The sequence below is a fragment of the Poromitra crassiceps genome, assembly GCF_964638095.1.
Source record: "Poromitra crassiceps genome assembly, chromosome: 23".
NCBI classification, from domain to species: Eukaryota; Metazoa; Chordata; class Actinopteri; order Beryciformes; family Melamphaidae; genus Poromitra; species Poromitra crassiceps.
Window position 1 is genome coordinate 14,103,176 of NC_139639.1, and position 25,606 is coordinate 14,128,781.

Below are 25,606 nucleotides of genomic sequence, written 5' to 3' on the forward strand. Positions count from 1 at the left end.
TATGCTGCAAATTATTGAGCTAAATTTAGTTAGTTAATCAAACAATAGTTACATATTCCTTCACTCTCCTTGCCATGTGCATCAGAGGGGATTTAGAAGTGGGTATACTCAAAGCAGACTGAAAAATAAGTGGCTATATTCCATATACCTGTGTATACCCAGCACTATACCACTGGTCAACATGAATAAACAAGTTCTACTCAAAAACATCAAAATACCTGCTTTTATTTATCCTTTAACAAAACAAGGTCATACGCGACACGTCCACCTATGTGGTAATGTATAAAAATGTAACATGAGGAAACCCAAGAAACAAAGTAGACGTTACATGTATGTTCTTTGGCTGGAGAAGCCTGCTCAAAGCCAGTAGTAGCAAACAGCAAGATAATCTCTAGGCTCAAACACTGGCCGGACAGATGAGGGAAGCTTCAGATGCACTGTATAACAACCTTACAATTAAGAGGTATCAATGTCGAAAAGCTTGATTCACTTTACTTCAGGGTACAGGATTTGTTTTGTCTGAGTAACAAAAAAGTATGCAAAAAGAGATAGCCTATAATGATTAAGAGTTCATATTTACCTCTTGCAATTAAGTACAGCGCACAATGTTGGATTTCCAGTGATTAGATTGTGTTCTGACTCAGCATAAACAGGTGACTGACAATATGAGCTTACATACAAATATGGTCCAAATTAATGCTACAACTGATAGACTGGAGGACCTGACACAAAAATACTGACCACCGACATCAGTGAATAACTTACATCAAAACGTCTTGTACACTCCAAATGCTGGCCTTCTATTTAACAGTGTCATTTTTGCACATCCTGAGCGTGTACAAGTGAGCATGAACATAAAAGCAAAATCTAAGTGCAGCTTTGATGGTGACTAAAATAAACAGCACCTGTAATGTCAAAGACTGAATGCCTGCCTGAGTCAGATCAACTGAAGAGCTGTTCAGAGGAACAGTTCCTCTTGTCTCAAGCGTAGAATTTTTCTTTTTGAGGACTGAATTGCATAATCAGTAAAAGAAAAAAAAGAAAAATGGAGCATAGCAATTGTGAATTCAGGTCTACGAGTATTCCATTTTCCTGTTGCACTTACTTTATTGGAATAACTATCACCAGAGAAAATAGGTCCGGTACTACGTAGATTTCAAAGTAAATCCATTTTTGAATAATTTCCAATCAAAATGCTTTAAATGAGATTATATATTTTGTACTATACAAAGACATCCACACTACTTGTAAAATAAAACAGAATAGACTTAAGACAGAATTTATATATTTGTTACGATTTTAGATTAAACACGTAAATAACAACTTCCTCAGAGGTACATGCCCTAAAAAAAAAGAAAAAGAGGGGAAAACAAATTCCTGGACATTTGTTCATTGAAATAACACTGTTTGTTTAGAGATGCCGGTTTTCAGAATATGACACTAATATAAACCAGTATAAAAAGGGACTTCAGAAACTTTACCTTCACTGAGAATTGTTGCACTGAAAAGATCAGATTATCTACTGAATGAGATGACAATTTGATATGTGCAAGAGAATCCATCCATAACAATAAAAAAAGGGAGGAAAAAATGAATCAGAAATACACCTTACTGGACAGAAAAAAAATCATATTAGAAAATACACGTAGAAAAGATGATAATAGATGTAGTATAATTCTATATAAAATAAACAAGTTTGCAGCAGCACAACACCTCTCGTTTTCGTTCACACCTGAACACACTTCCCAAAAGCAGACGGGAACTATTTTATCTGCCCAAGGCAACAAGAGGTACTCACAGCTAGGACTAGGGCAGGGGACACCGATGTACACACACACAATTTGGTATGAAAACAACCAAACTGATGTAATTTCTCTCCGCACATGACTGCATTGGTCAAAAGTATTTTACTTTTTTTTAACACAATTACCCCTTTTTCTCGTATCCTCTACGACTCGCCATTCATTACCTGACCTTACACCTTTGTCAAAAGAAAAAGGTAATAAAAAAATAATAAAAAAAAATCTACCTTTCCAGGTTAGAAACAAACAAGAAGATAACACAATGTCACAGAAATGAAAGCATATACCACTGGATTAAAAATCAAGCTCAGCACAGATCACTGAAAGCCTACAGGTGTAGCGCTAAGCGCACTGTTCAATTATTTGCCCAACAATACATGGGGGACTCTATAAAGACTAATTGAATATAATGTAGGGGGAGGGGGCAAAAAAATAAGGGGGCTTTGTGACTTTCTCTATGCTTAATCTCCATGGTAAATAAAAAGTGTATAATCTTGAGGAAAACACTTGTGTTCCAATGCATTACAATCACCTTGCACTGCAGTACTGTAGTAGGCTTTAGAGTAAGCATTACCGGCAAAACTTGCTCCCTGTCTGAACAAAAGGCAAAACAATTAATGCTTTGAATAGGGGTCTGTGTAAACTTGTCCTTCGCACAGTCATTAACCTCTTGTTAGCGCTGGTTAGGAGTCACGGTGACAGTGATATACGTCTAGGATGCAGTGACTCCTTCCCACTCCACCAGATACTGGACCTTGCCGTCCAGGGTGACCCGTCGGGCCAGGATTCGGTACTTCTCTCCGCACGCCAGCCGCCCCGCTGCTCCGAAATAGCTGCTGATGGAGGTCTTGAGGTTGGAGAGCTGGTTGTTGGGGTCCAGGCCGTGAACGATCTCTGTGGAGTGGAGCCCTGCGAGCGGGTTGGGAAGCTCCGTGGCAGAGGGGTTGGGGTCTGCGTGGCTGGGAGGGGGGATCTCCGGGTTGGGGGGCTGCAAGGCCCGCCGTGGCCGCCCACGCTTCCTCTTTAAGGGCGGGTGGGAAACGGGCACGATGTGGGTTGACATGCACGTCTTGATGGAGCTACAGAGGCTGAGGGGTGTGGCACAGGCAAAGAGAAAGTTAAGGGTGGGGGAGATCTATCACCCTGTCAAAGTGAGAAAGGGCTCAATCTTGCTGTGGAAGAGTAAACATACCTCGACGGTCTTGAAATGCTAGTTGAGGTAGTTTCTGTGGTGCTCAGGGCTCCAATGGATTCCACATCTGAGGTCCGAGAAGACGGCGGAGACCGGTCACTCCTGCTGCTGTGGTGGAGAGGGCAAAATGCAGGAGAGTAAAACAACATAAATGACCAGATTATACACAGGAAGAGACAGAGAACTCCTGCTCAAACCTAACAAAGGCACAATCTGCACCGCCAGCCACAGGCAAAAGGATCATGATTGCTTAATGCTTGTGTAAATTTTGCTCCCGATTCTGCTGACTCACTTGTTAGACATTAAGAGATCCAACGAGTGGGCCTCTAGAGGTAGAGGCTTCCTTACTTCCTGTGAAAGAAAAACAAAGCTTGTTATATCTCAGTGGCTTCACTTCTAATCAAAAACATTCTCTCACAATCATCTCAGGCAAAAATCACACCTGGATTGAGAAGTGTCTCACCAGAATGGCTGTGAGAGAAGAGACCTATGCAGTATAACGCAACACCACTCACCTACGATAACAGCTATGCACACACCCAGTTCCCGCCCACAAACTCAACATGTGCACACACACACGCACACGACACACCCCCCCTACACACCTGGGAGAGGAGTTCACTGGAGCGTCGCAGTTTAGCCAGAGTCTCCAGGGAATGTGTTCCTTGCTTCCTCCTTCTCGTCTTCACTGTGCCGTTGGTGAACGGAGTGGAAGTTCTAGAGCAACATTAACGGTTAACAGAGTGGAAGTTCTAGAGCAACATTAACGGTTAACGGAGTGGAAGTTCTAGAAAAACATTAACAACTTTTCAGCAAACTACACTACAAGGGTTTCACATGCAAAACAGTGACAGTTCTGCTTTTCAAAGACATAAATAAATTCTTAAACAGCCACACATTCTGGGGGAAAAAATACAACATACAAGATGCAGATCTTTAAGTGTCTGAGTTTTTAGAAAAGCGGCATATAAATTACATGTATTATTATTATTAGTATGGCAGCATCAAAACACTATAAAATCTATGATTTCCTTCCATGTCTGTTTTGTATGCTTTGTGAATTCTCAGGCTAGCCCTATTTTAAAGATTATTTTTTGGGGACATTTTGCCTTTATTTGATAGGACAGTAGGCAATGTGCGTCTGTGTGGCCTCTACTTTTTTCCATTCACTGCTGTTTTTATTGGGTCCAGCACCTGCTTTGAAGACTGGTTGTTGGGATGTACGTGTCTCCTTCACTGTTTTATAGGACAGTAGGCAGACAGGAAAGGTGGAGAGAGAGAGAGAGAGGGGGGGGGGTGACATGCTGCAAAGGATACAAATAAAGGATAGAAATAAGGCTAACATCTTACCTGCTGCTGGACAGGGGTTGGGTGGCCTTGCGTCCTTGGATGGTGACCATCTCGTGTGAGGCCCTCTCCTCCACTCTGCTGGTGGCCTCCTCAGAGTACGGGGGGGCAGGTGGGAAACGGACCCTCAGGCCAAACAAGTGCTTCTTTTTCTTGATCTCCTTCCCTGACACAAACCTGGTAGAGAAAGGAGGACGGGGGGAATGACAGTCGGGGAGACAATTGAAGTTCATAAGTTGAATATTTTAAGGCAATCAACAACATTTAAACGGTGATTAATCAATTAAAAACCTACCTGTTGTTGTTGCCGTTTAGTGCTTCCCGAATACTTTGATATCGCTCTGATCTTGGAGTGTTGGCAAGCTGCAGACAGGGAGGGTAATGACGGGAGAGGAATTGCTAAATATCCGAGAAGTGTAGTTTCACCAACAAAACACTTTTTTGTATACTGTAAAAATCCCTGGGGCCGACAGGATCAATCTGGGTGGGTAAAGTGAAGAGGCAGGCCCTTAACCCCAACCGCTCCAGTGGCCAGCAGATCAGACTGTGGTTGTACTGGTCAGCTTCCATGTATGAATGTGTGTGAGAATGTGATTTTTTTTTTCATACAAATTTGTCTAAACGATGAATCCATTATTTAAAAAAATGTTGGCGATTAATTTGATGTCGGATCGACTAATCGTTTAATCGACTAATTGTTGCAGCTCCAAGATCCAAGACAAAATTGAATGTCTAACTTCTATGCATGATTTCATGTCACTTCCCGGTAGGTAACTCTTTCCTAAGAATTTCTGCTTCCAGCATACAGAACATGATATATATGGAGCTTAGCGTCCTCTTACCTCCCCAAGCTGCAGCCGCTCCCAGTTGTTGTTGATGTAGGACATCAACTCGATCTCAGAGTCAAAGTACTTCTTCTTGTTCTTGTGGATCACACCCAGGTTGTACAGGCTCAAGTGTGCCACATCCTCCCTAATGTAGCAAAAAATAATAATGATCTAATAGTCGTGTGGCAAGTGACTAATCACGACAAAGACAACGGCAACAATGTATACTTAGAAACTATGTAAAGAGCACAAATTAAAATGAGACTTGGTAAGGTCATGTGGTAATGGCAAACTGGGCACACAAAAAACCCATGAACTACTCACAAGTGTAACTGAGATGCAGTGGAAACGTCGTTTCCAAAACAATAATTTTGGAATAGGTCTGTAAAAGGGGCCATTGTATCTAAAAAATAAGATGACTTTCTAAAGAAGGGCTATCACATGCTTTTCTACTTTATGGTACAATTCATTCTATGAATAGAAGAATTTAGTGAAGAAGTCTTGAGATTCAACTTAGTGAACTTAGTGCAGAAGTCTTGAGATTCAACATAATGAGGCTGTCTCCTTGACCTTGTCCACACACAAACTTCCATCATCAGGCTATCTGTGTCCAAGTACTTCTCGTGGATCAAACTGAAGCTGAACAAACATCTTGGGCTTCACTCACCATCTGAGAGGCAGTCGGCTGAGGTACTCTGGTCCACAGTTGCAAACGGAACAAATAAACAGATAAAACCTGAAGACACAGAAGCACAGTTGTTGTCTTAACTTTCATTGCACAATGAATCAAGGAATAGAATTTAAAAAGACAGTTAAGAGAGTGGGAGGCAAAATAAATATATTTTTTAATTATTATGTTATGGGGGAACCAAGCCCCAGAATTCTGGCAGACCTGCCTCTACTTGATAAAAAAAAAAGTATAATAACAACAACAACAACAATAATAATAATAAGCGTCTGAACTTGGGGTAGAGCTAGGGGGCGGGGACATATCCTATCAACCCGTTCTGACTCTGGGTGGGGTGTTCTTGATGTTAAAACGGAACCCAAGATCAGCCTCTTGGCAGACCCAATGGCAAAAGTGGGTTTCCACCCCTAGAGGGCACTCTCCCTGCATGAAAATTATACAGTGTGTAGAGACAGTTTACTATCAAATCTGGAGATTTTCCCCACAATCCTTCAGCAACACTACTCAAAAGCCACACTGTATACATTGGTTTAAAGCTGGAAAATGGGTTTTAGGGTTTAGTTCCTTTTTATTTCTCAGGCAAGGATATAATGATCAGCATTTGTACCTGTCTCCATAGAGCATGGGCATCTGTATGCAGTGGAGACAAGCCTCATGGAACCACTGCTGACACCTGTTACACTGCAGCATCTTCAGGTACCAGCTAAAGACAGACAGACAGACAGAGAAGTTAGCGATGTCTGTGCAAGTAATCGTAAACCTTTCACAGTTGAAGGCGGGTACGCAAGTGTGCACTCCAACACGTGAGTGCGTTGATTAAAGAGTGTATACGTGACTCACTCTCCTGGCCCTCCGCAGTAGCAGTAGCAGCGCTGGATGTTAGTCTTGTGGCCCTGGTCCCACACCAACTCCTCCAAGACGTATGGTAAGGACAGCTGCAGCTCCATATGCTGCTGCTGCTGCTCGGGCTGCTGAAGGCCTTTAGCGTTAGCTCTTTATGACATAAAACCATCTATCCACATATTCAAACTAAAAGTGGGGAAATTAATCAGTCTGGCCAATTAGCGGTCATAATCACCAGTCACAGATTTAAATGTATATTAATACATTTAAATCGGTGACTGGTGATTATTATGACTGCCAATAATTTGCCATGATATCAAACACAACAACACCACACACAAGCTAGCCTGTAAATGTCACACATCTGCAAGTCAAGGTTATTATGTGTCCCTCCACTCGTGCCCTCTGCCGTACCTTCGGAGTGACAGTGAGCTCACACTCCCTGCAGAGCCACTTGTCATCCGAGTCAATGACCGTGGCATCAATGATGGGGGAGTGGCACAGCTGATGGTACCCTAGAGACAGCAGAAACACTTTAGCAAACGGAGCAGTGCATCCATTTTTTCCAGAATTACACCCCCCTCTATGCATAGTTATACATATAAGTCAATATTAATGAGAGTCAAAGCACAAAACAAAACAAATTAAAATGTACCGCACCACAGAACATTTTGTTCAACGTTAGAAATAAGAGCATGAGGACAGTACCTTGTCCACACTTGTCACAAATGACAATCTCATTGGGCTCCTCTGAGCTTTCATCCTGGCATATTGAGCAGACAATGTCGTCATCCTCATCGTCATCATCCTCATCCCCTGAAACAGACAAAACAAGAATCACAACTCTGACGCAGGCTACGTATGATGAACAGCCAAGCACTTCAAAAGGCGCTTTAGTTTAGGTGCCAACAAGAAATAGGTCAAATTGTTGTGAAATGGACTCATTGCAGTGTTTGACCTGATCGGATGTGGCACAACAAACCAACTGGAATGTCCTAACTCCCAAGTACAATCCCAAACCATCTAACGCTGTATCCAGACTAAATCATATTACACCGAAAGTGATAGAATTTAACTAAAGATCAAATAAAAATCAGGCTATCAAACACCGCTCTCATCAAACCATAAGGGCATGACAAGGAGGAAAGAAACAATACAGCCATTTTATATTAACCAGTTTGCAAGAATAACAGATTATATTTGAGTGACTGACTCTTCTTAAAAAAAGTAAAATAAAAAATACCATTGGAGTATGCCATAATGTTTATAGAAGTGTTAAGTCACAGAAATGGTGTTACTTGCTAGTGGCAATAACCTTAGACAGCACCACAACACAAGGCATGTTTACATGGAGCCTAGTAATCAAATTGCAATAGGTTTAAAAGCCCAAACAGATAAAAAATGCTCCATATAAACACCTCAATCAAATTGGCCCAAACCGATTTAAATTTCAATCTGTTGCAGAGGGGTAGTTTAAACTTTTCATAAACCGATCAAAAGAACAATTGTATCATAAAAGGGTGAAACTGATTACTCTCTGGCTGCTTTCTTTCTGCGCATGCCCAAGATGCCCTCCATCTTGACGTAAACGGGAGTTTTTCAACACTCCGGCGAGGAGAAACCCGGCCGGAAAGCTCCAAACGTTTTCTCGCCAAGATTCCGTGTCTCTCATTTCCATGCGATGGTCCGGACCATATGTCTGGCATAATTCACGCTTTAGGCTACACATCCCATGTAAACAGTTGACCCGAAATCTTTAAACCGATTGAGGAAAAAGTGTGCATGTAAACACAGCTACTGTGAGCACATGGCTGTGCAGCAGGATTTGCGTTGATTCAGTTTTCGATCAGTCATGCAATTTATTTCCAACCAAAAACTTAAATGACATGAAAGAAACACTTTCTCTTTTTAAATCTATCAAAAATTAGACCGGCAGCTATTTCATAACTTGTAAGGTTATCTCTCCCAGCCCTGCTGTAACTTCCCTATGCTCATTCTCCACATGTGGATTGGACAGCTCACTGGTGCTGTACTGAAGCCAGACAGGATGTGGACTGTTAACTGTCAGGGACAGAGCAGGAAGATAACTCCTGGCTGAAGAAGGCAGATAGTGGAGTCAACAGCAAAGGAAATCACACAAAAAATGACTATAATTTAAACTGCACAGAATCTAATAGGTGCACAGCATTGCTACTGCACGCAGTGAAGTAGCAACGCTGTAGCTCAGGAGGTAGAGCGGGTCGTCCACTAATCGCTTTGGATAAAAGAGGTCCATGGTTTGATTCCCGCCTCCTCCAAGTGTCCTTGGGCAAGATACTGAACCCCAAATTGCTCCTGATGGTGTGCCAGCCCCCTGCGTGGTAGCCTGCCGCCATCGGTGTATGAATGGGTGAATGTACCTACTGATTGTAAAGCGCTTTGGATAAAAGCGCTATATAAATGCAGGCCATTTACCATGCAGAAAATGAAGAAAGAAGTAGGGCGTGCACATCCGCTTGAAGGAGGTCAGGTGCAGGACAAAAGGCAAATAAACTTAGAAAATAAATAGAGTCTGCACACTGAAATTTGTCAGCTCCCAGGTCAGTTTGTTTAACGTTTCGACCCAACGGTCTTCATCAGAAATGGAGGAGGAAGTAGGAGGAGCACTCATATACATACCAGGACTCAACACCGATTGGTGGAGAGACAACTAGACAGGTGAAAACATTTGTGTCAATCAATGCTCAGTGTAATCAGTGTCGGTAGTGTGTTGGGTCACATAGAAAACCAACATCTTCTTTAATAGTTATAAAATGAGACCAGTATTCTAGATACTGGCCTCAAGGAGGTTTCTCATTATATCGTATTGTATTGTATCTAGAATACTGGTCTCATTTTATAACTATTAAAGATGTTGTTGGTTTTCTATGTGACCCAACACACTACCTACACTGCTTACACTGAATAGATTTATATAATGTTTTATTTTCTTTGGGTTTGCATTTATATAATGTCAGTTGTTAGTAGTGAAGGTGTATACACTCTGTACTTTTACTTACATGCAAATGTATACCGGCATCTATGTATTGTTCTGTATGAACATTGATTGACACAAATGTTTTCACCTGTCTAGTTGTCTCTCCACCAATCGGTGTTGAGTCCCGGTATGTATATGAGTGCTCCTCCTACTTCCTCCTCCATTTCTGATGAAGACCGTTGGGTCAAAACGTTAAATAAACTGACCTGGGAGCTGACAAATTTCAGTGTGCGGACTCTATTTATTTTCTACATTTACCATGCAGGCCATATTATCAGTTAACTTGTAAATGATCAAGAGATAGCACTTCGGCACTAGCGCCTCCTCTGGTCAGTCGGGGCGCCTGTTCGGGGCAGAAGGGAACTGGTGGGAATAGTGTGATCCTCCCACGTGCTACGTCCTGCCGGTGAAGCTCCCCGCTGTCAGCTGAAAAGAAGCGGCTGGCAACTGCGCATGTGTCGAAGGAAGCATGGTGCTAGTGTACGGCTCTCCCCAGATCGGCAGAGGTTGGAGCAGCGACCGGGGCAACAGGGAAATTGGCCAAGTACAATTGAGGAGAAAATGGGGTGGAAATCAGAAATAAGAATGAGATGGCACTTCGATCCAATCAGTGTAGGAAATTTAAAAAATATTTTGGGGGCAACTTTTGCCCTCGATCAGTTTTTAGAGGCATTCTGATATTTCTTATGGCATTTTTGCCCTTGCCCCTGGTAGTGTTAATTTTGTCGGCTATTTTTTAATTTAGTCTTAAGCTGCGTTCACACCGACCTATTAAAAGTTTTTCGCTGGCATCGAGTTTACATACAAAGTCAATGCAAACGAGCGATTGAGCGTATATTCGCCCGGGAGAAAAATCGCTGGGCGTCCGAGCGACAGAGACAGAGCGATAGGGAGAAAATACGCTCGTCGCCCCAGATGAAATATCCCAACTTGAGCGAAAATACGCTGGCATCAGTCGCTCGCTGTTCAATGCTGATTGGCTGCCGCGTGAGAGCGAGTCAAGGATCACACTGGCTCGGAACAAACCGCTGGTTTATTGTGTGGCAACAAACCGCATTGACAGGCTGACAGCTGACATGAAGTGAAGTCTGTACTACCGGTATGGAGCTCGCGTTAGGAGCACGCTGATAGGCTTAGCTTGTAAACAACGACGGTGGCTCGTAGTGGACAAACATCATGACATTGCGTAACGTTATAGCCCCCACATGTCCGTCAATTCGTGTGCCTGTTGATGAGCGATTTAAACAGAGCGACAGAGTGATTCCAAAGGGTTGAATCAAGCGACAGAGCGAAAAATAAATATCTCGGTGTGAACACAGCTTTAGTCTTAGTCCCGTGTTAAATGTCCTTGTTAGTCTTTGTCATATTTAAGGCCCAATTATACTCAACGTTAAAGACGGAGACGGACAGAGCCTTCTGTCCGTACTCTGCGTTCATTTCGTCCGTTTTCTGTCCGTCATCTGAAAGCTTACGGATACGCATGAAACGGAGGAAAATCACACACACACTCATGCATTTGACTCTCTACTGCCCACTGGTGGATGTATTACTTAACATGATACCAACGTCAAAGACGCATGGAAGTATTATATGTGGACAGTGACGATTACACCGTTTGAAACGGACGCCCTTATTTACGGATGAAAATGGAGTATAATTGGGCCTTTAGTCAACCTCATCCTGTTTTTATTTAGTCAAGTTTTAGTCAACTAAAAGTTTGAGCATTTTAGTCAAGATTCAAGATTCAAGATTCAAGATTTTTATTGTCACTCCATGGTACAAGTACCACGTGTGAAATTCTTGTGCAGTGGACTCCGTTTACGACATAGTACAAATAGGCAACAGGCAATAAGTAATAGGCAATAAGAATAGGCATCAATAGGCAATAAGACAGCAATAAGGCAATAAGAAATAGGCATCTATAAGCAATAAGACTCAGCTTATTCAAATAAAACCATAAGTATTTTAGTCTAGTTTTAGTCAACGAAATGGTTCACATTTTAGTCTAGTTTTAGTCAATGAAAACTGTTGAATCTGCTGATGCGCTTGCACTAGTAATGGTATTTCGAAGCAGTGTTGGCAACTCTTTCCCAGGGATAGTAGCTAATGCTGACCCTGCCCACCTGGGCCAGTGTCGGCGTACGGCGGTAGCAACGACAAGTGGACCGTATGTACAGTCCTGCAAATGTTTTTAAGACACCTAAATGTCAGCTAGATCTATGATGCTGCAGCACAGGAACCTGAACTGCTGCATTGAGGGGGGGAAACAGTCTATAATTAGTGTTAATTTTGTCGCCTATTTTTTTATTTAGTCGTAGTCTTAGTCCTGTGTCAAATGTCCTTGTTAGTTTTTATCATATGTAGTCAACCTCATCGTCTTTTTGTTTAGTCAAGTTCTAGTCGACTAAAAGTTTTAGTATTTTAGTCTCGTCTTAGTCAATGAAACTAAAAGTCTCGTCTTAGTCTTGGGGAAAAAGGTAGTCGACTAACATTTTTCGTCGACGAAATTAACACTAGCCCCTGGCTAAATTCCTACACTGCATCCAATATCAATATTCAATCGCAATAACAAAATACTTCACAAATACACAAAGCATGAAGCACCATACTGCCAGACGTCGACAGGACTTGCCTGTCTGAATATCCTCCCACTTAACCCAGGACTTTGACTGGTCTTCAAAGACAATAAAGCATCGCTGCTTGTCCGGATCTATCTGGAAGAGAGAAAAAACATGTACAGGTTCAACACCACATGGTATTTAAAAATAAAATTAAATCAGACAACTATAAATACACACAAAAAAACTATTTTGAAAAAACTTCACAAGAAAATAGAAACCAATGGGTAGATTTTGATCCACTTCGTTATTCTTGACCAGCCATCTCACATCATCAGAAAAAAAAAAAGCAAACAAACCGGCCTCACCAAACACACCAACAACCACGGAGCGTTTCCCTCACACTTACCTTTGTGATAGTTCCCAAGTAGAACAAGCCGTCCGACCAACGGGCCAAGACGTCCTGTCCCTCTGTGAACCTGTCAGACATGGCGTCCTCTCCATACTCTTCCCTAGCAGAAAGGCTGGCGGGGGACAGGGGCGCCACCTGCTGCTGGGGCTGAGCTCTCTGATGGACAGACAGGTGGTCCACAGCCGCCGAGTCTCTGGACAACAGGGAGAGAGGGAATGTTGGGATACGAAGAGAGAAAGACATTCATGCATTAGGATGTGGATCCAATTGCTGGCAATTCAAGTGTTATTTTGACATTTTAAGTGATAGCGAGTACTCTTATTATTTTAAGTGATACTGTGTGTACTCCCCCCCTGTTTTTGTTGCAATTTTCAACCTGTATGTTGACTGTCTGCTTGGTGTGCCATTCTAGAATTTTGTGTCTTGCATATTAAGTCAGATACAAGCAAGATCTTACAAAACTAAGTCTGACTGTGAATAAGACAGCGCATCACAGCATTGTGCCATTTTCCCAGCTAGTGGACACAAATTATTCACAGTGCTCCATCATCATGCGGCCTCTTGATGGGACAACAGATGATTCTACGAAAATAACAGGTGATAATTTCTAATTAATGACAGGTGCTGCCAGCGGTAAGCTGTGTACAGAGCACGCCGGATGTGCATCCCACGTGTGTGTGTGTGTGTGTTTTTTTTTTATAAAATAAAACAAAAATAAATAATAATAATAATAGCAGGCAGTTGGGGACACGGTCAAGATTATGGGACAAAATTAATCGACAATTAACTGACAGTGACAACAAGAGTGCCGAGGACAGCTGCCAGTCATACTCATAATCACACAAAGTTATACTTTACACTTTTATATTGCGCAGGCCAAACAGTTTTCACTAGATTTAGCTGGGAAAAGTAGGCTTTATTTAGTATTTCCCTCTGCACTGTCCCGTCAGCCCGAGCCTCCCTTTGTTCGGGCACTGAGTGAACATGGTCAATATTAAGGCCACTAAAGAGGATGAAAGGACACTAACTTTGTGATAACGTTAAAAGCAGAAATTATATTTTGTGTATAAAAAAGCTCGCAGGCCTAACAGTTAACATTACAGTAAATAATCCGCGTGTAAAAAGGAAGTGTCAGGTCGCTGCTAGCCACAGTGACCCACACCCCCCAACAGGAGGAAAACACGGTGATACATTGTAGCTAGCTACGCTAGTTGTTAGATGACAACAATACCTCATTCGGTCACCTCCGCTTGTACAAATGGCTCGCACGAAGAAATATATGGGTGGAAGAGACCACGGTTATCTCGCTCCGTCTGGTTGAAGTTATCTATGAAGTGTGACGAGGAGATATTCAGCGCTCACAGTGCGTGCTTCAGAAAATAACAAACGGATCATTTTCCCCCAGTGCGTTCGCCATTTTGGTTTCCCGCTGATGATCCGGGGAGCGGGGCATTATGGGAAGCGCTGCTTGTTGTTGCCTCGCCTTTTTTTTCATACTTTGAAATTGTAACGTTTAAGCAGGGCGTTGCTGAACAACGGCACACCACCCCCAGCCAAAGGCAGCACACTGTTTATTTTTGGTCGAACACCTTTGAATAGGAAGCGTCTTGTCAGCTTTTATTTTTAACGTTCTGACCGGAAGTCAGATGTTGCAAGAGCTTTATTGTGAAAGTATAACCGGAGGTTTATGTATGTATTCATGCTGCCAGCATGAAGTCTCATTCTAACTTGTTAGAGTCTAACAAGTAATGAACCAATTAAACTTACGACCCTTATTTTGGATGCACTTCGACATATATTGCCTTCACTTTGGTTGACTATCTGAAAACCTCCCAAGCCATTTTGTGAATGTATGGTAGCCGAAAAAATCGCGCCTGCGCCCTGCACCTCTGCTTAGCTTGAGGTATGTTGCTTGAGAGATCAGAACACAGCAGCTGCAGCCAGGAGCAAAGAGGCAACGCAGAGAAAGTGCCAATAGCAGAGTCGTCTACGCCGATCAAACAAATCCTCTATCGGGGGACGGGGATTCAAATCAGATTTTGCATTAATTTTGTATCGATTTTGTAAATGAGGCATGGTGGGCGACCGACTGGGAGCCGCATTATTCTGAGCTCGGAATCTCCCCATGTATTTTGGATGATCTCCCGCAGCCAGGTCCACGTATTGAGATGAGCTATTTTGGTGATGGCGAAGGGTCTGTTTCCACGGGCCTGGATGAAAAAGTCATTCTACTTGCAGGTAATATGCTACCGCTATCTGCTTTCCTTTCTAACGTCAATTATGTAGGCGACTGTGGGTTAAACTGACAGACCGCTGTGCATGGGTAATGATGATCATGAGGTCGTGGTGGTGTCACACTTCAGATTGACAAGCCGCTGAGACTGGCAGTGTGTCCGAATCCAAAACATTATTTTTCCTCCTTATCACACTGCCTGAATATTATTGCAGGCTATGAGAGCTTTCTGTCCGTTGACTAAGAAATGCCGTTTCGAGATACCCGAGGAATGAGACTGCTGATTAGAATGAGACTGTTAGATTAGGTTGACAGCCTGCTGATCCACAGTACAAATATACTCGCCTGTGTGTGTGTGTGTGTGTGTGTGTGTGTGTGTGTGCGTGCGCTTGTGCGTGTGCGTGTGCGCGTGCATGCATGTATGTATGTGCGTGCGTGTGCAGTGATGATAACAAGTTCATAAATTGGGTAATCATTACTAGTCATGGAGACTCTGAGGACACATGGGGGTAATCATCAAAGGACTCTCTCCAGGCTGATGCCTGCTGGGACTACTTCATCTCAGTGTTGTTTTGATTTCCTCACACCTTACCTGACACTGCCAAGACTTGCAGTTGCAGGTAGAGGCCACAGTTGATTATGTAGTTGCATCGTATCCAACAGGTCCAGGAATAATGCTTTTGGTTGGATAATAGGGTTGGTTGAACTCAACTTTGAGCATGGGCTAGCTGAGGTGTGCTGAAATCTGAGCTGCTGTGTGCTTGGTCAGAACAAGATGAAATATGCTCGCAGAGGGGAATATTGAAATTCTTCATGGCATTAGCCAACACCTGATAGTCTGGCAAGCGAGACTAGCCAACACCTAAAATCAACACACTCCTGGCACACTGTCTTCACTTGAGTCATGTAATAAATGTTTCATTCATACGTTTGATAAATGTGTCATTTATTGCATTTGTTTTAATTGAAGACGGTGTGCGAGAGTCTGCTGATTTTACTTTGTCCTGCTCCTCTGGTTGCAAAGATCAGCTTTTTGAGCGTTGGGCTTTGGGTTAGCCAACACTTAACAAGATAACCAGGATCTCCGGAGCAACCCTGTGACCTGTCACCTGAAGTGATGGACATTGCTCTCCTGCCATTAATTGAAATGAATATGTAACTAAAGCCGGACTAACATGGGACCCGCTGAAGAACCTGCAAATATATTACTGACACTGACACATGCCAAATGTGTCGGTTGATCACACAACACAAAGCCGCAGATGTCGCAAGTGTCACTGCCATCATAAGCCACATAACCATGTCGTAGCCACAAGCTCACATTTCAAGGCAGAATTAACACAGAGGAGACGGCTTCTGGTGAAAGTAACTTTGAATCCACGGGCAACAGTTCTGGTGGACATTCCTGCAGTCAGCATGCCAAGTGCACACTCCCTGAAAACGTGCGACGTCTGTGGCATTGTGTTGTGTGATCAAACTGCACACTATGGAGAGAGTGGCCTTTTATTGTTGTCACCAGCCCAAGACACTCCTGTGCAATAATCATACTGTTTAATCAACACAATTTGAGTGAAATAAGCCATTTGGGTAATCTCTTATTTGGATAGTCTGCCTAGAGAGAGTCTACAGAGTTTTTTTGTATGTAACATTTCAACAGCTTATTAGTTGACGATCAACAGTTCAACTGTTGAACAAATGTTTAACCGATTATTTATAGAGTATAATGTGACATTTCTTGAACCTACTATGACACTAGGTAGTAGGTACAGGTGTTTGTTGAATGTCAACTAACATCGACTATAAGCTGTCCCCACATCTCTCTCTCTCTCTCACACACACACACACACACACACACACACACACACACACACACACACACACACACACACACACACACACACACACACACACACACACACACACACACACACACACACACACACACACACACACACACACACACACACACACACGTCTCTGTGCAGAATTGGTTTTCTTTCTTGGCAAGGCAAGCCAGCAAGTTGCATTAACAGCTCTTACCAAGGTCATGTTTCCTACTGAGGTTCTCTCTACAGTCTACACAGAGGAAGGTGAGCCTGCTTCTGTTTACATTAGCAAGAGATAAATGCATAATCAAAGAGGATGCAAAATGTAATAGGAGTTTAAATGATATGTAAACTATTTAGTGCTTAACTTAGACTGCTGAGCTGAGCTTACAACCAAATCAGTTGGTGCTTTTACATTCAACCCACCAAAATAATTGAGACTCTTTTCTGGTAGCAAAGCTAACAGCAAGGCTTTGTGTTATTAGTGGGCCACGTGGTTCTGTTCGTCTGGGCCAGGTGGTTTTCAGAGACATACTAAACTGTGTTGGCAGTGGCAGGGTGGTGTCTGGTTTGCTTCGAGGTCCAAATCAACACATGAAGCTGGTGCATGAAGGCTTCACCAGACCCCTCTGGTTGAAAAACTGCCTCCCACAGAATCATTTAATCTTTTTTTAGGCCCAGTCATGTTTCTAGTTTCAACTTCCGTGAACTTCTGCCTTTCTCTTTCCTGCTTTGAGCAACCAGTGTAGGATCTCCTTTTTTTTTATATGATCATTTCAGTTCTTATCTGCAGTTTCAGCTGTTTTGTGGGCCACACATATTGCAGAGCATTTTAAAGAGTCTCTGTTTAGCTAAGACAGACACTCCATCAGCTTAAAGCGAGTCAAGAGAAATGGTCAAATGTCATAGGGAGTAACCGAGGGAATAAACTCTTCAATGGCTTCAACTCTTCAAATGGGACTTTAATGTATGTGCAACAATGTTGTAGTCGACTCGAGTGGGACTCGGAGTCCTGGACGTGGACACATTTTCACGACTCGTGACTGCACTTGGACTTGAGCCCTGATGACTCGGTCTTGGACTCGAACATTCATGCATTCAAACTCAGAAGTTGTTTTTTTGTAATAGGCCCTAATAATTTGGCATAAGTCAGCTATCGATACTATATTAATATTGTGACATGATTCATGTAAATGGTAAATGGCCTGCATTTATATAGCGCTTTTATCCAAAGCGCTTTACAATCAGTAGTTACATTCACCCATTCACACACCGATGGCGGCCAGCTGCCACGCAGGGTGCTGCTGGCACACCAACAGGAGCAATTTGGGGTTCAGTGTGACACTTCGACATGCAGACTGGAGGAGCCGGGAATCGAACCACCGACCTCTTTTATCCAAACAAAGCGATTAGTGGACGACCCGCTCTACCTCCTGAGCTACAGCCGAAATAATTCAATTTCGTGCAAGGGCGTGTGCTCCACTTGCATGCGGATTCACGCTCATGTTCAGTAACCCTGGACTCGGACTCAGGTCATGGGGACTTGGACTCGAACACTGGGGACTCGAGACTGGACTTGGACTTGAGATATAGTGACTTGACTAGAACACTGATGTGCACATACAAAGACACGTTGACACACTAGCAACATAGTTTTCAGAGGAGTGAATCACATTACTCGTGAGACCCACTACTCGGCAAACACAGGTTGTTCCAGAGGTACGCCTACAGAGTGCATTCCTTCCCCCAACATGAGCTACATACATCGTGCAGTGTGTACACTACAGTACACACATGACTTGGAGTCACTCACCCATCATGTGTGTCTTTTTTTCTCGCCACACTGTGTCTGTTTAAGCACATACCAGACACACTGGTTCTATTTAAAGCACATAGGCCTACTGTGCGTACATGCATACATACAATACTCATACATACATACATATACATACACACACATACATACAAACATACATGTACATACATAGATACATACATACATACATACATACATACATACATACATACATACATACATACATACATACATACATACACACATACATACACACATACATACACACATACATACACACATACATACACACACACACCCTCGAAAATGAGATGATATACATCTCAAGGGGTTAATCCTAATACAAATTTGAAAATGAAATATACATACTGTTGTAGAAAATATAAGTTCCATTGGCATTTCCTAACCAATAAGCTAATAATTGCCTAATAATTGCATACGCATAATTAATGCTATGAGTTACCATGACATGACATCTCACACATATAGATTCACCCCAGTGGCAGAGGACTTCTCTGTTTTGCTGAGACCTTGGGCAGTGCATCGTGTCCTATAGCAATTGATAACAGTCTCTCGGTCAGACTGCACGACGCACACACATTTATCCCATTCCTCTCCCCCCCTCTTTTCCTCAGCCTCCCTGAGTATAAAGCGTATGTTAAACTGTCAGTCATCACTGAATATTTGGACTCTGTACATTGATCGGATGGTACATTGAGATTCAGTCCTTCTATAATGCAGTTTATAGGAGAATGTTATGGCTTTAAATAATACTTTTATAAGACATCTTTCTGGACTCCTGGTTTCGATTCATTTGGTTTATATAGCTGTTATATATATTATATTGCGGATGAGGAGTGGTAAATTCCATTCTATAACACATACATACATACATACATACAAACTGTACATACATACATGTATAGCTGTTAAAGGGGTCCAATCTGATAGCAGTGTGCAGTTGTTGTACACCTGATGCCTCCAGTTAAGGCCCACTATCTCTTTGTCCATGTGTCCCGGGACACCAGCAGCTCTGCAGAGGGGCGTCTCTCCAGCACTTAAAGGAACACCCCGCCAATTTTCAGCCAACTTTGTATCATTACAAAATCAGTCGTATATCAGAAAACTGTCAACAGTTTTGCAGTCATTCATTTAGTTTGACAGTTATTGCGAGTTGATTTGAGTTCAGGGGTGGACCAGTGATGTCATTCATGCACAAATTACATCACTGGTCCACACCTGAACTCAAATCAATCCTCAATAACTGTCAAACTAAATAAACTGTCGACAGTTTTCTCATATACTACTGATTTTGCTACTAAATGCTGGTTTTCCATCACCTCCCCGCTTTTCCTTCAAGTCAGTCAGGAGTTCACAGTGGGAGTGCAGTGCATTACATCATTTGTGTCAACAAACTCCCAGAAAGAAAAGAAAGGGCCTGTGTCTTCAATAGGGCCATCTTATGCTCAAAAGCCATATTCCTCAACAATGTATTTGTGAGTCAAACCATATGATCATAATTAATACATTTGATAATAACTGTGTGTATCTAAATGTGAATGAGCTGTTGTGTGTGGACCCAAAACAGAAGGGTCCTAAGCAGACCTGATTACAGAGTAAAGTAATACCAAGGCTTCTTCTGACGACGGGGACTGTCCCTCCCTCTCTCACCGTGCTCATATTTGAGTGAGAGCTGGCAGCAGCAGCAGCCATTACAAACACAGAATGTGGCCTACAGCACATAAGCTGTTTATAACTGCAACTTTGTTTTGGTGACATGTAGTGCAGTCAGGGACATAACAGCTTACATACAGTACAGTCGCAAGTTTTAGCTCAGTAACTCAACACAAGTTCTTTGACAATTTCCATCTGTCTGTCTCTCTTTGGACACATTATAACATTATATATATATATATATATATATATATATATTAGGGATGTCAACGGTTAACCGTTAATCGATTAACCGTCGCTAACGTCGTTGTTCGGTTATTGCTGTCGGTCTATCAGTTAATATTAAAAAAAAATTTTTTTTTTTTTTTTTTTGTCTATTTACTCAATGAGCTCATGCCCAAACAAGGCGTGTCTATTTAGATGCTGAAATGTTAATGCTTTTTGTGTTAGAAATTCTAACACAAAAAGAATTTGTGTTGAAATGTTGATGCTTTTTGTTAATGCTTGTTAATGCTTTTTGTGTTAGAAATTCTAACACAAAAAGCATTAACATTTCAGCATCTAAATAGACACGCCTTGTTTGGGCATGAGTTCATTGAGTAAATAGACAAAAAAAAAAAAAAAAAAACTTTTTTTTTTTTTTTTTTTTTTTATATTAAAAAATTATGAATTAACCGATAGGTTAATCGATTATTAGCGTCGGTTAATCGAAAGTGAAATTAACCGAAAATTGACATCCCTAATATATATATATTAATTAATACTACAAACATGCTCAAACATATTCACACCTCCCAATAACCTAATCTGCTGCTCCATTGTGCCAATTATCTTTATGTATTGTATTTCATATAGAAGCTATTTAGCCTGTCTTGTTCTGCTGTTTTCCATCATGTTGTCCTTTAGATTCTATAATCCAATTGTTTCTCACTCTTTGCCCGTCATCTTCATCTTTTTGCTTACGGTTATTTGGTTCAGTTGGTGAGATATGTTTCTCAGAGCCCTTGGATTTTGTTTTAATCCTATTTCATGCGTTTTTTTATTATCACGTCACTCCTGTTTTATAGCTGTGAAAATAAATAATAACATATTTGCACACACCACACAGGGACACCAGGAGGACCTCACATGCAGTGAGAGCAAGGGAGCATTGCGAGACATGTGATGTGTTAATCCTGTGACATAGGCTGTAATTTAATTTATTTCTACGGGTTATAGCTCGAGTGGCGCATCACGTCGGAAGGACTGGAACTTGTGCGTTACCTCGATGCCGAGAGCTCCCGGCTCAATGAGCTATTGTGTTGTGGACAGTGACTGGTCAGCCAGTCAATGCCTTGTTATGGGACACCCTCCATGTTGTCACCATAGTAACCTATTATGTGATCAGGGTTGATGAGGAAGCGCAAATTTGTGCATGGATCAACATCCTGGGAGGAGTGTATCTGAAAGTGGATGCAGAGAAAAATAATCTTAAAACAACATGAGATTGCAAAGATGAAATGTGAAATCGTGCACACACAGCAGGCCGAATGATAGTTAAAACATTTCGACTCTTTTCTCTGTCAGCTTCACTTGAAGGCGATGGCAGGATTCTGTCATCAGTGTCTGTTTGCACCGGCTCGTCGTTGGATTCCCAGTCTTTCAGAAGATGCATTATTTAGATTTTCATCTTTGTGTGTGTTGTTCGTTTTCCTGCTCGCCCTTCACAGGCTCGGATCTCCTTTGTGCGGGTGAAGTACCTGTTCCTGACGTGGCTGACGGTGCTGGTGGGGAGCTGGGTGCTGTATGTGCAGTACTCCACCTACACAGAGCTGTGCAGGGGACACGAGTGCAAGAACGCCATTGTGAGTGATTGATCGCCTGTTCATCATCTCTCTCCGTTTCCGTTATATTGTTCAGTGATTTGGTTGTGGTTTTCTACCACGACCCATCTGTGTATGTCCAACAGCTAGAGCGCATCACAATATCATGTCAACCTCAGGAATTCAGCGTGGATGCTGACTTGCATAACAAGCTTACCCTTGGCTTGGACAAATAAACTTGAGCAGAGTTCAGGCTGTAGTGGGCTCTCAGTATTGCAACCAAAATGTACTTGAGCAAATACTCCCCCCTTGTGTTGTATTTGTAGTATGACACTGTGTAAGGGTCTGAAACGAAGAGCAGTTCCCCAATGTTGCTTAGCCTACTGGATGAATGAAATTAATCAGATGCTAACAGATGCTGCACTCGCTCTTCCACTCTCAGTGTGATAACTACAGGAAGGGAATCATCGATGGCTCTGCCTGCAGTAGCCTGTGTGATAAAGAGACTCTGTATATGGGCAGGTGTCTATCGACATTACCGAACAACCAGGTAGGAGACAATTTCACATATTGTCAAACTAAAACATGAACAGGGCCTTTATGTACAAGAACAAAGGCAATGTTGTCATTGGGCTGTTTCCCAGGTGTACACAGGGAGCTGGGGGGACCACGATGGGCTGATCCGCTGTAAGCTGGGGGAGGTGCTGCACTATGAGCTGGGCGAGGAGCCGGAGCCGCGGAGAGAGGCCGTGGTCTTCGACAAGCCCACCAGAGGCACCTCAGTGGAGAAGTTCAGACAGATGGTCCTCGATCACCTCAAGGTATGGGACAGTGGCCAAAGGGCTGCTTTTGTCAAAAAGGTTTACGTACATATAACCAAATATTTGAGAGAATCTGTAAGAGAATGATTTGGTCTGTAAAATAAATTTAAGGAGCAGACACGGTGCTGTGGAGGGTTTTTCTATAATGTACTAAAGTCTAAAATAACCCTCTGGTCAGTTGTATTCTGTCGGAAGACACTGTTGACAGTCAAGGTGACATTTTAAAACCTTCGCTTACAACAGCAGCAGGAAAGTTAAGAAACTACATACATTTTCCTTCTTCCGAATCCTGATTCTAATCCCTCTGTATTTCTTCCTTTATCCATCCAATCTTTAGTCCAAGCTGGGAGAGCAGGCTAACCTCGCCAGCCTGGTGAGCCAGATCCTCTCTGTCGCTGATGGCAACAAGGACGGACGGGTGTCTCTGCCGGAGGCCCGCTCTACCTGGGCTCTCCTCCAGATGGATGAGGTATATTAAAATATGAAATAGCTATTCTGAGCGGCTCCCCCCACACACACAATTTTTGCAAATACATAAACTTGACCATGATCTCTTATCGCTCACCAGAGGAAAGCACAGCTGCAAAGAGGAAACTGGTGTCAGACCTGGGCTGGTTCTAGGTCTGTGGTCAGTCACATTTTCAGATCTCTTGACTCTGTTCTTTACCCGAGGTGTTGCTGGGCCTGCTGCTCCAGGACCGCGGACACACTCCTCGCCTCCTGGGCTACTGTGGGGACCTGTACATGACGGAGCGCGTTCCCTACGGGCCGCTGTACGGTTTGTCCTTACCCTGGCCGCTGGTGTCCTGGGTGCCCAGCGGAATGCAGCGCAGCATCGACCAGTGGTTCACTCCCTCCTGGCCTCGCAAAGCCAAGATCTCCATGGGTCTGCTGGAGCTGGTGGAGGACATCTTCCACGGGACCTACGGCAGCTTCCTCATCTGCGACCTCGCCGCGGCCCACTTCGGCTACACCGACCGCCACGAGCTGCGGCTCATGGACACGCGAGCGGTCGTTCCCGAGGACGAGTTCCGGCGCACCATGCGGGCGCTGAGGTGCGAGACGGACGCCGACTGCGTGTACGGGGTGGACTGCCAGGCGTCCTGCGACACGACAGAGAAACGCTGCCGGGAGGACCCGATCCAGCCGAACTTGGCGAAGGCGTGCGGCACGCTGAAAGACTATCTGCTGCGCGGGGCGCCGTCAGGCTTGAGCGAGGAGCTGGAGAGGCAGCTGTACGCCTGCATGGCCCTCAGGGGAAACGCTGGACAGATGAATATGGAGCACTCGCTCATCCTCAACAACCTCAAGGCTCTGCTGTGGAGACAGATCTCACACACCAAGGACTCATGAAGAGAGGGAGGTTGTAGATGTTCACGCTCTAGTCCGCTATCTAAGAGGGGAATGAATTGTAAAGATGCTGTGATACAATAGGAGTAGCAAATCAACTCTAACACAGACGGATGGAGACTCTACCTCCTCTATCCCAATTCTCATTTAGGCATTCCTCACAATAGCTTAGACGTAGGCAGTGGTTCTCAAACTTTTTTTTTACATCAAGGACCCCTAAACTGTTACAAATTAGACCATGGACCCCCACTCCCATAAGATTTTGTCCCAGGGTTCCCCCTATATGATTGCTTTTACATGTTTTCTTACAGAAAGTGTATGAAACCTATGACCAAAATAGTCATACATTGTCATTGTGTTACTTATGATGGAATTATAATGAAAATAAACTATTTGCCTTTTTGCTGGGGAACCCCCTCAAGGAACCCACTTTGAGAACCACTGACTTTGGGCTTAGTACATACTTTATGTCCTTGTACTTAAAATAGTTTAAGACTAAAATGAACTGAATGATTGCACATTGCAATCGGTTACACTTACAGTGACACTTAAAACTATACAATCATAATATATTGTATTTTTCACCACATTGAAGCGCTTAAGTGAGAATGCTGGAAACAGACATACCTGAGATTTTACTGTTAGTCTCAAAAGCTGAGATACAAAATCATTATTTTTGACACAAAATCATGCTGTTATTTATGGGCCGACGTGGCTCATCGAAGAGTTTATTCCATTTGGGATGGGAACATAAGGATGTCAAATTAAAAGTGATTGTACTTGTACCACCAGTTTGAAGTATAATTGAATTGCACTGTTGAAGTACGACAATGTGAGGCTTCAAAACGGACAATGTGATATTTATATTCAGTATTCCATAGGGATCATGTCGTAGGTCAGTGTACTTGACTATGGTGTAACCCTGGTGACACAGACGAAGCTGCATCAGCGACACTGAGAAATCTGAAACCATATATAAATTATATTTGGTTTGTGAATATCTACCTATATTTGTCACTACAAACATTTGTAATGTGTCACATTTTACTTGGTTTTCCCCTCATGGTGCCATAAACAAGAGATCATGCTGAAAACATATTTATGAATGTTTACCACTGGTGAAGGTCTAGTTTGTCCTCATCAAATCTTCCAAGGCCATATTTGAATGCTGTAAAAAGAAATGTCCACGACTTCAAGGAATCGCTGATATGACATTACTGTGATTGCATTGACCAATCCAGATAACCCTAACCCTATGCATATTGATATGGACTTGTTTAACCACTTAAGAGGAAGAATGTGTTTGAAAACAGACATGACCGGTAAGACATGTCAGTTCCACAAAACCGAACAGGCTTATGGTCAATGCTGCTGTTGAATTTACATTGTAAAATTGTTT

The 25,606-nt window shown here is 42.8% G+C and overlaps 2 protein-coding genes across 2 annotated transcripts; one reads left to right on the forward strand and one right to left on the reverse strand.

Moving 5' to 3' along the window:
- Positions 1–260: 260 nt before the first annotated feature.
- mtf2 (metal response element binding transcription factor 2) lies at positions 261–14,084 on the reverse strand. The gene is made up of 15 exons (XM_083658761.1): positions 13,917–14,084; positions 12,683–12,878; positions 12,339–12,429; positions 7,408–7,515; positions 7,114–7,214; positions 6,697–6,827; positions 6,464–6,559; positions 5,836–5,904; positions 5,184–5,313; positions 4,637–4,704; positions 4,345–4,518; positions 3,600–3,711; positions 3,287–3,345; positions 2,995–3,102; positions 261–2,890 (listed from the first exon to the last, which is right to left on the reverse strand). Exons 1-15 carry the CDS (start codon positions 13,919–13,921, stop codon positions 2,515–2,517), a joined length of 1,824 nt encoding a protein of 607 aa, XP_083514887.1. The 5' UTR covers positions 13,922–14,084; the 3' UTR covers positions 261–2,514.
- A 711-nt stretch (positions 14,085–14,795) lies between these two features.
- dipk1aa (divergent protein kinase domain 1Aa) lies at positions 14,796–24,452 on the forward strand. Its single transcript, XM_083659799.1, has 6 exons — positions 14,796–14,923; positions 21,944–22,078; positions 22,479–22,586; positions 22,681–22,857; positions 23,195–23,326; positions 23,530–24,452. The coding sequence occupies exons 1-6, from the start codon at positions 14,870–14,872 to the stop codon at positions 24,208–24,210; spliced, it is 1,287 nt and encodes a 428-aa protein (XP_083515925.1). The 5' UTR covers positions 14,796–14,869; the 3' UTR covers positions 24,211–24,452.
- The last annotated feature ends 1,154 nt before the right edge of the window (positions 24,453–25,606 follow it).

Excerpts from the sequence above, each read along its gene's own strand:
- mtf2 (XM_083658761.1), bottom strand. Across the intron at positions 7,516-12,338 it reads TATTCAGACAGGCAAGTCCT|GGGATGAGGATGATGACGAT; the intron begins GTCGACGTCTGG and ends TGTCTGTTTCAG. Across the intron at positions 7,215-7,407 it reads TTGTGACAAGTGTGGACAAG|GGTACCATCAGCTGTGCCAC; the intron begins GTACTGTCCTCA and ends TGCTGTCTCTAG.
- dipk1aa (XM_083659799.1), top strand. The coding sequence starts at position 14,870 with ATGGCGAAGGGTCTGTTTCCACGGGCCTGGATGAAAAAGTCATTCTAC. Across the intron at positions 22,587-22,680 it reads CGACATTACCGAACAACCAG|GTGTACACAGGGAGCTGGGG; the intron begins GTAGGAGACAAT and ends GCTGTTTCCCAG. Across the intron at positions 23,327-23,529 it reads CTCTCCTCCAGATGGATGAG|GTGTTGCTGGGCCTGCTGCT; the intron begins GTATATTAAAAT and ends TCTTTACCCGAG.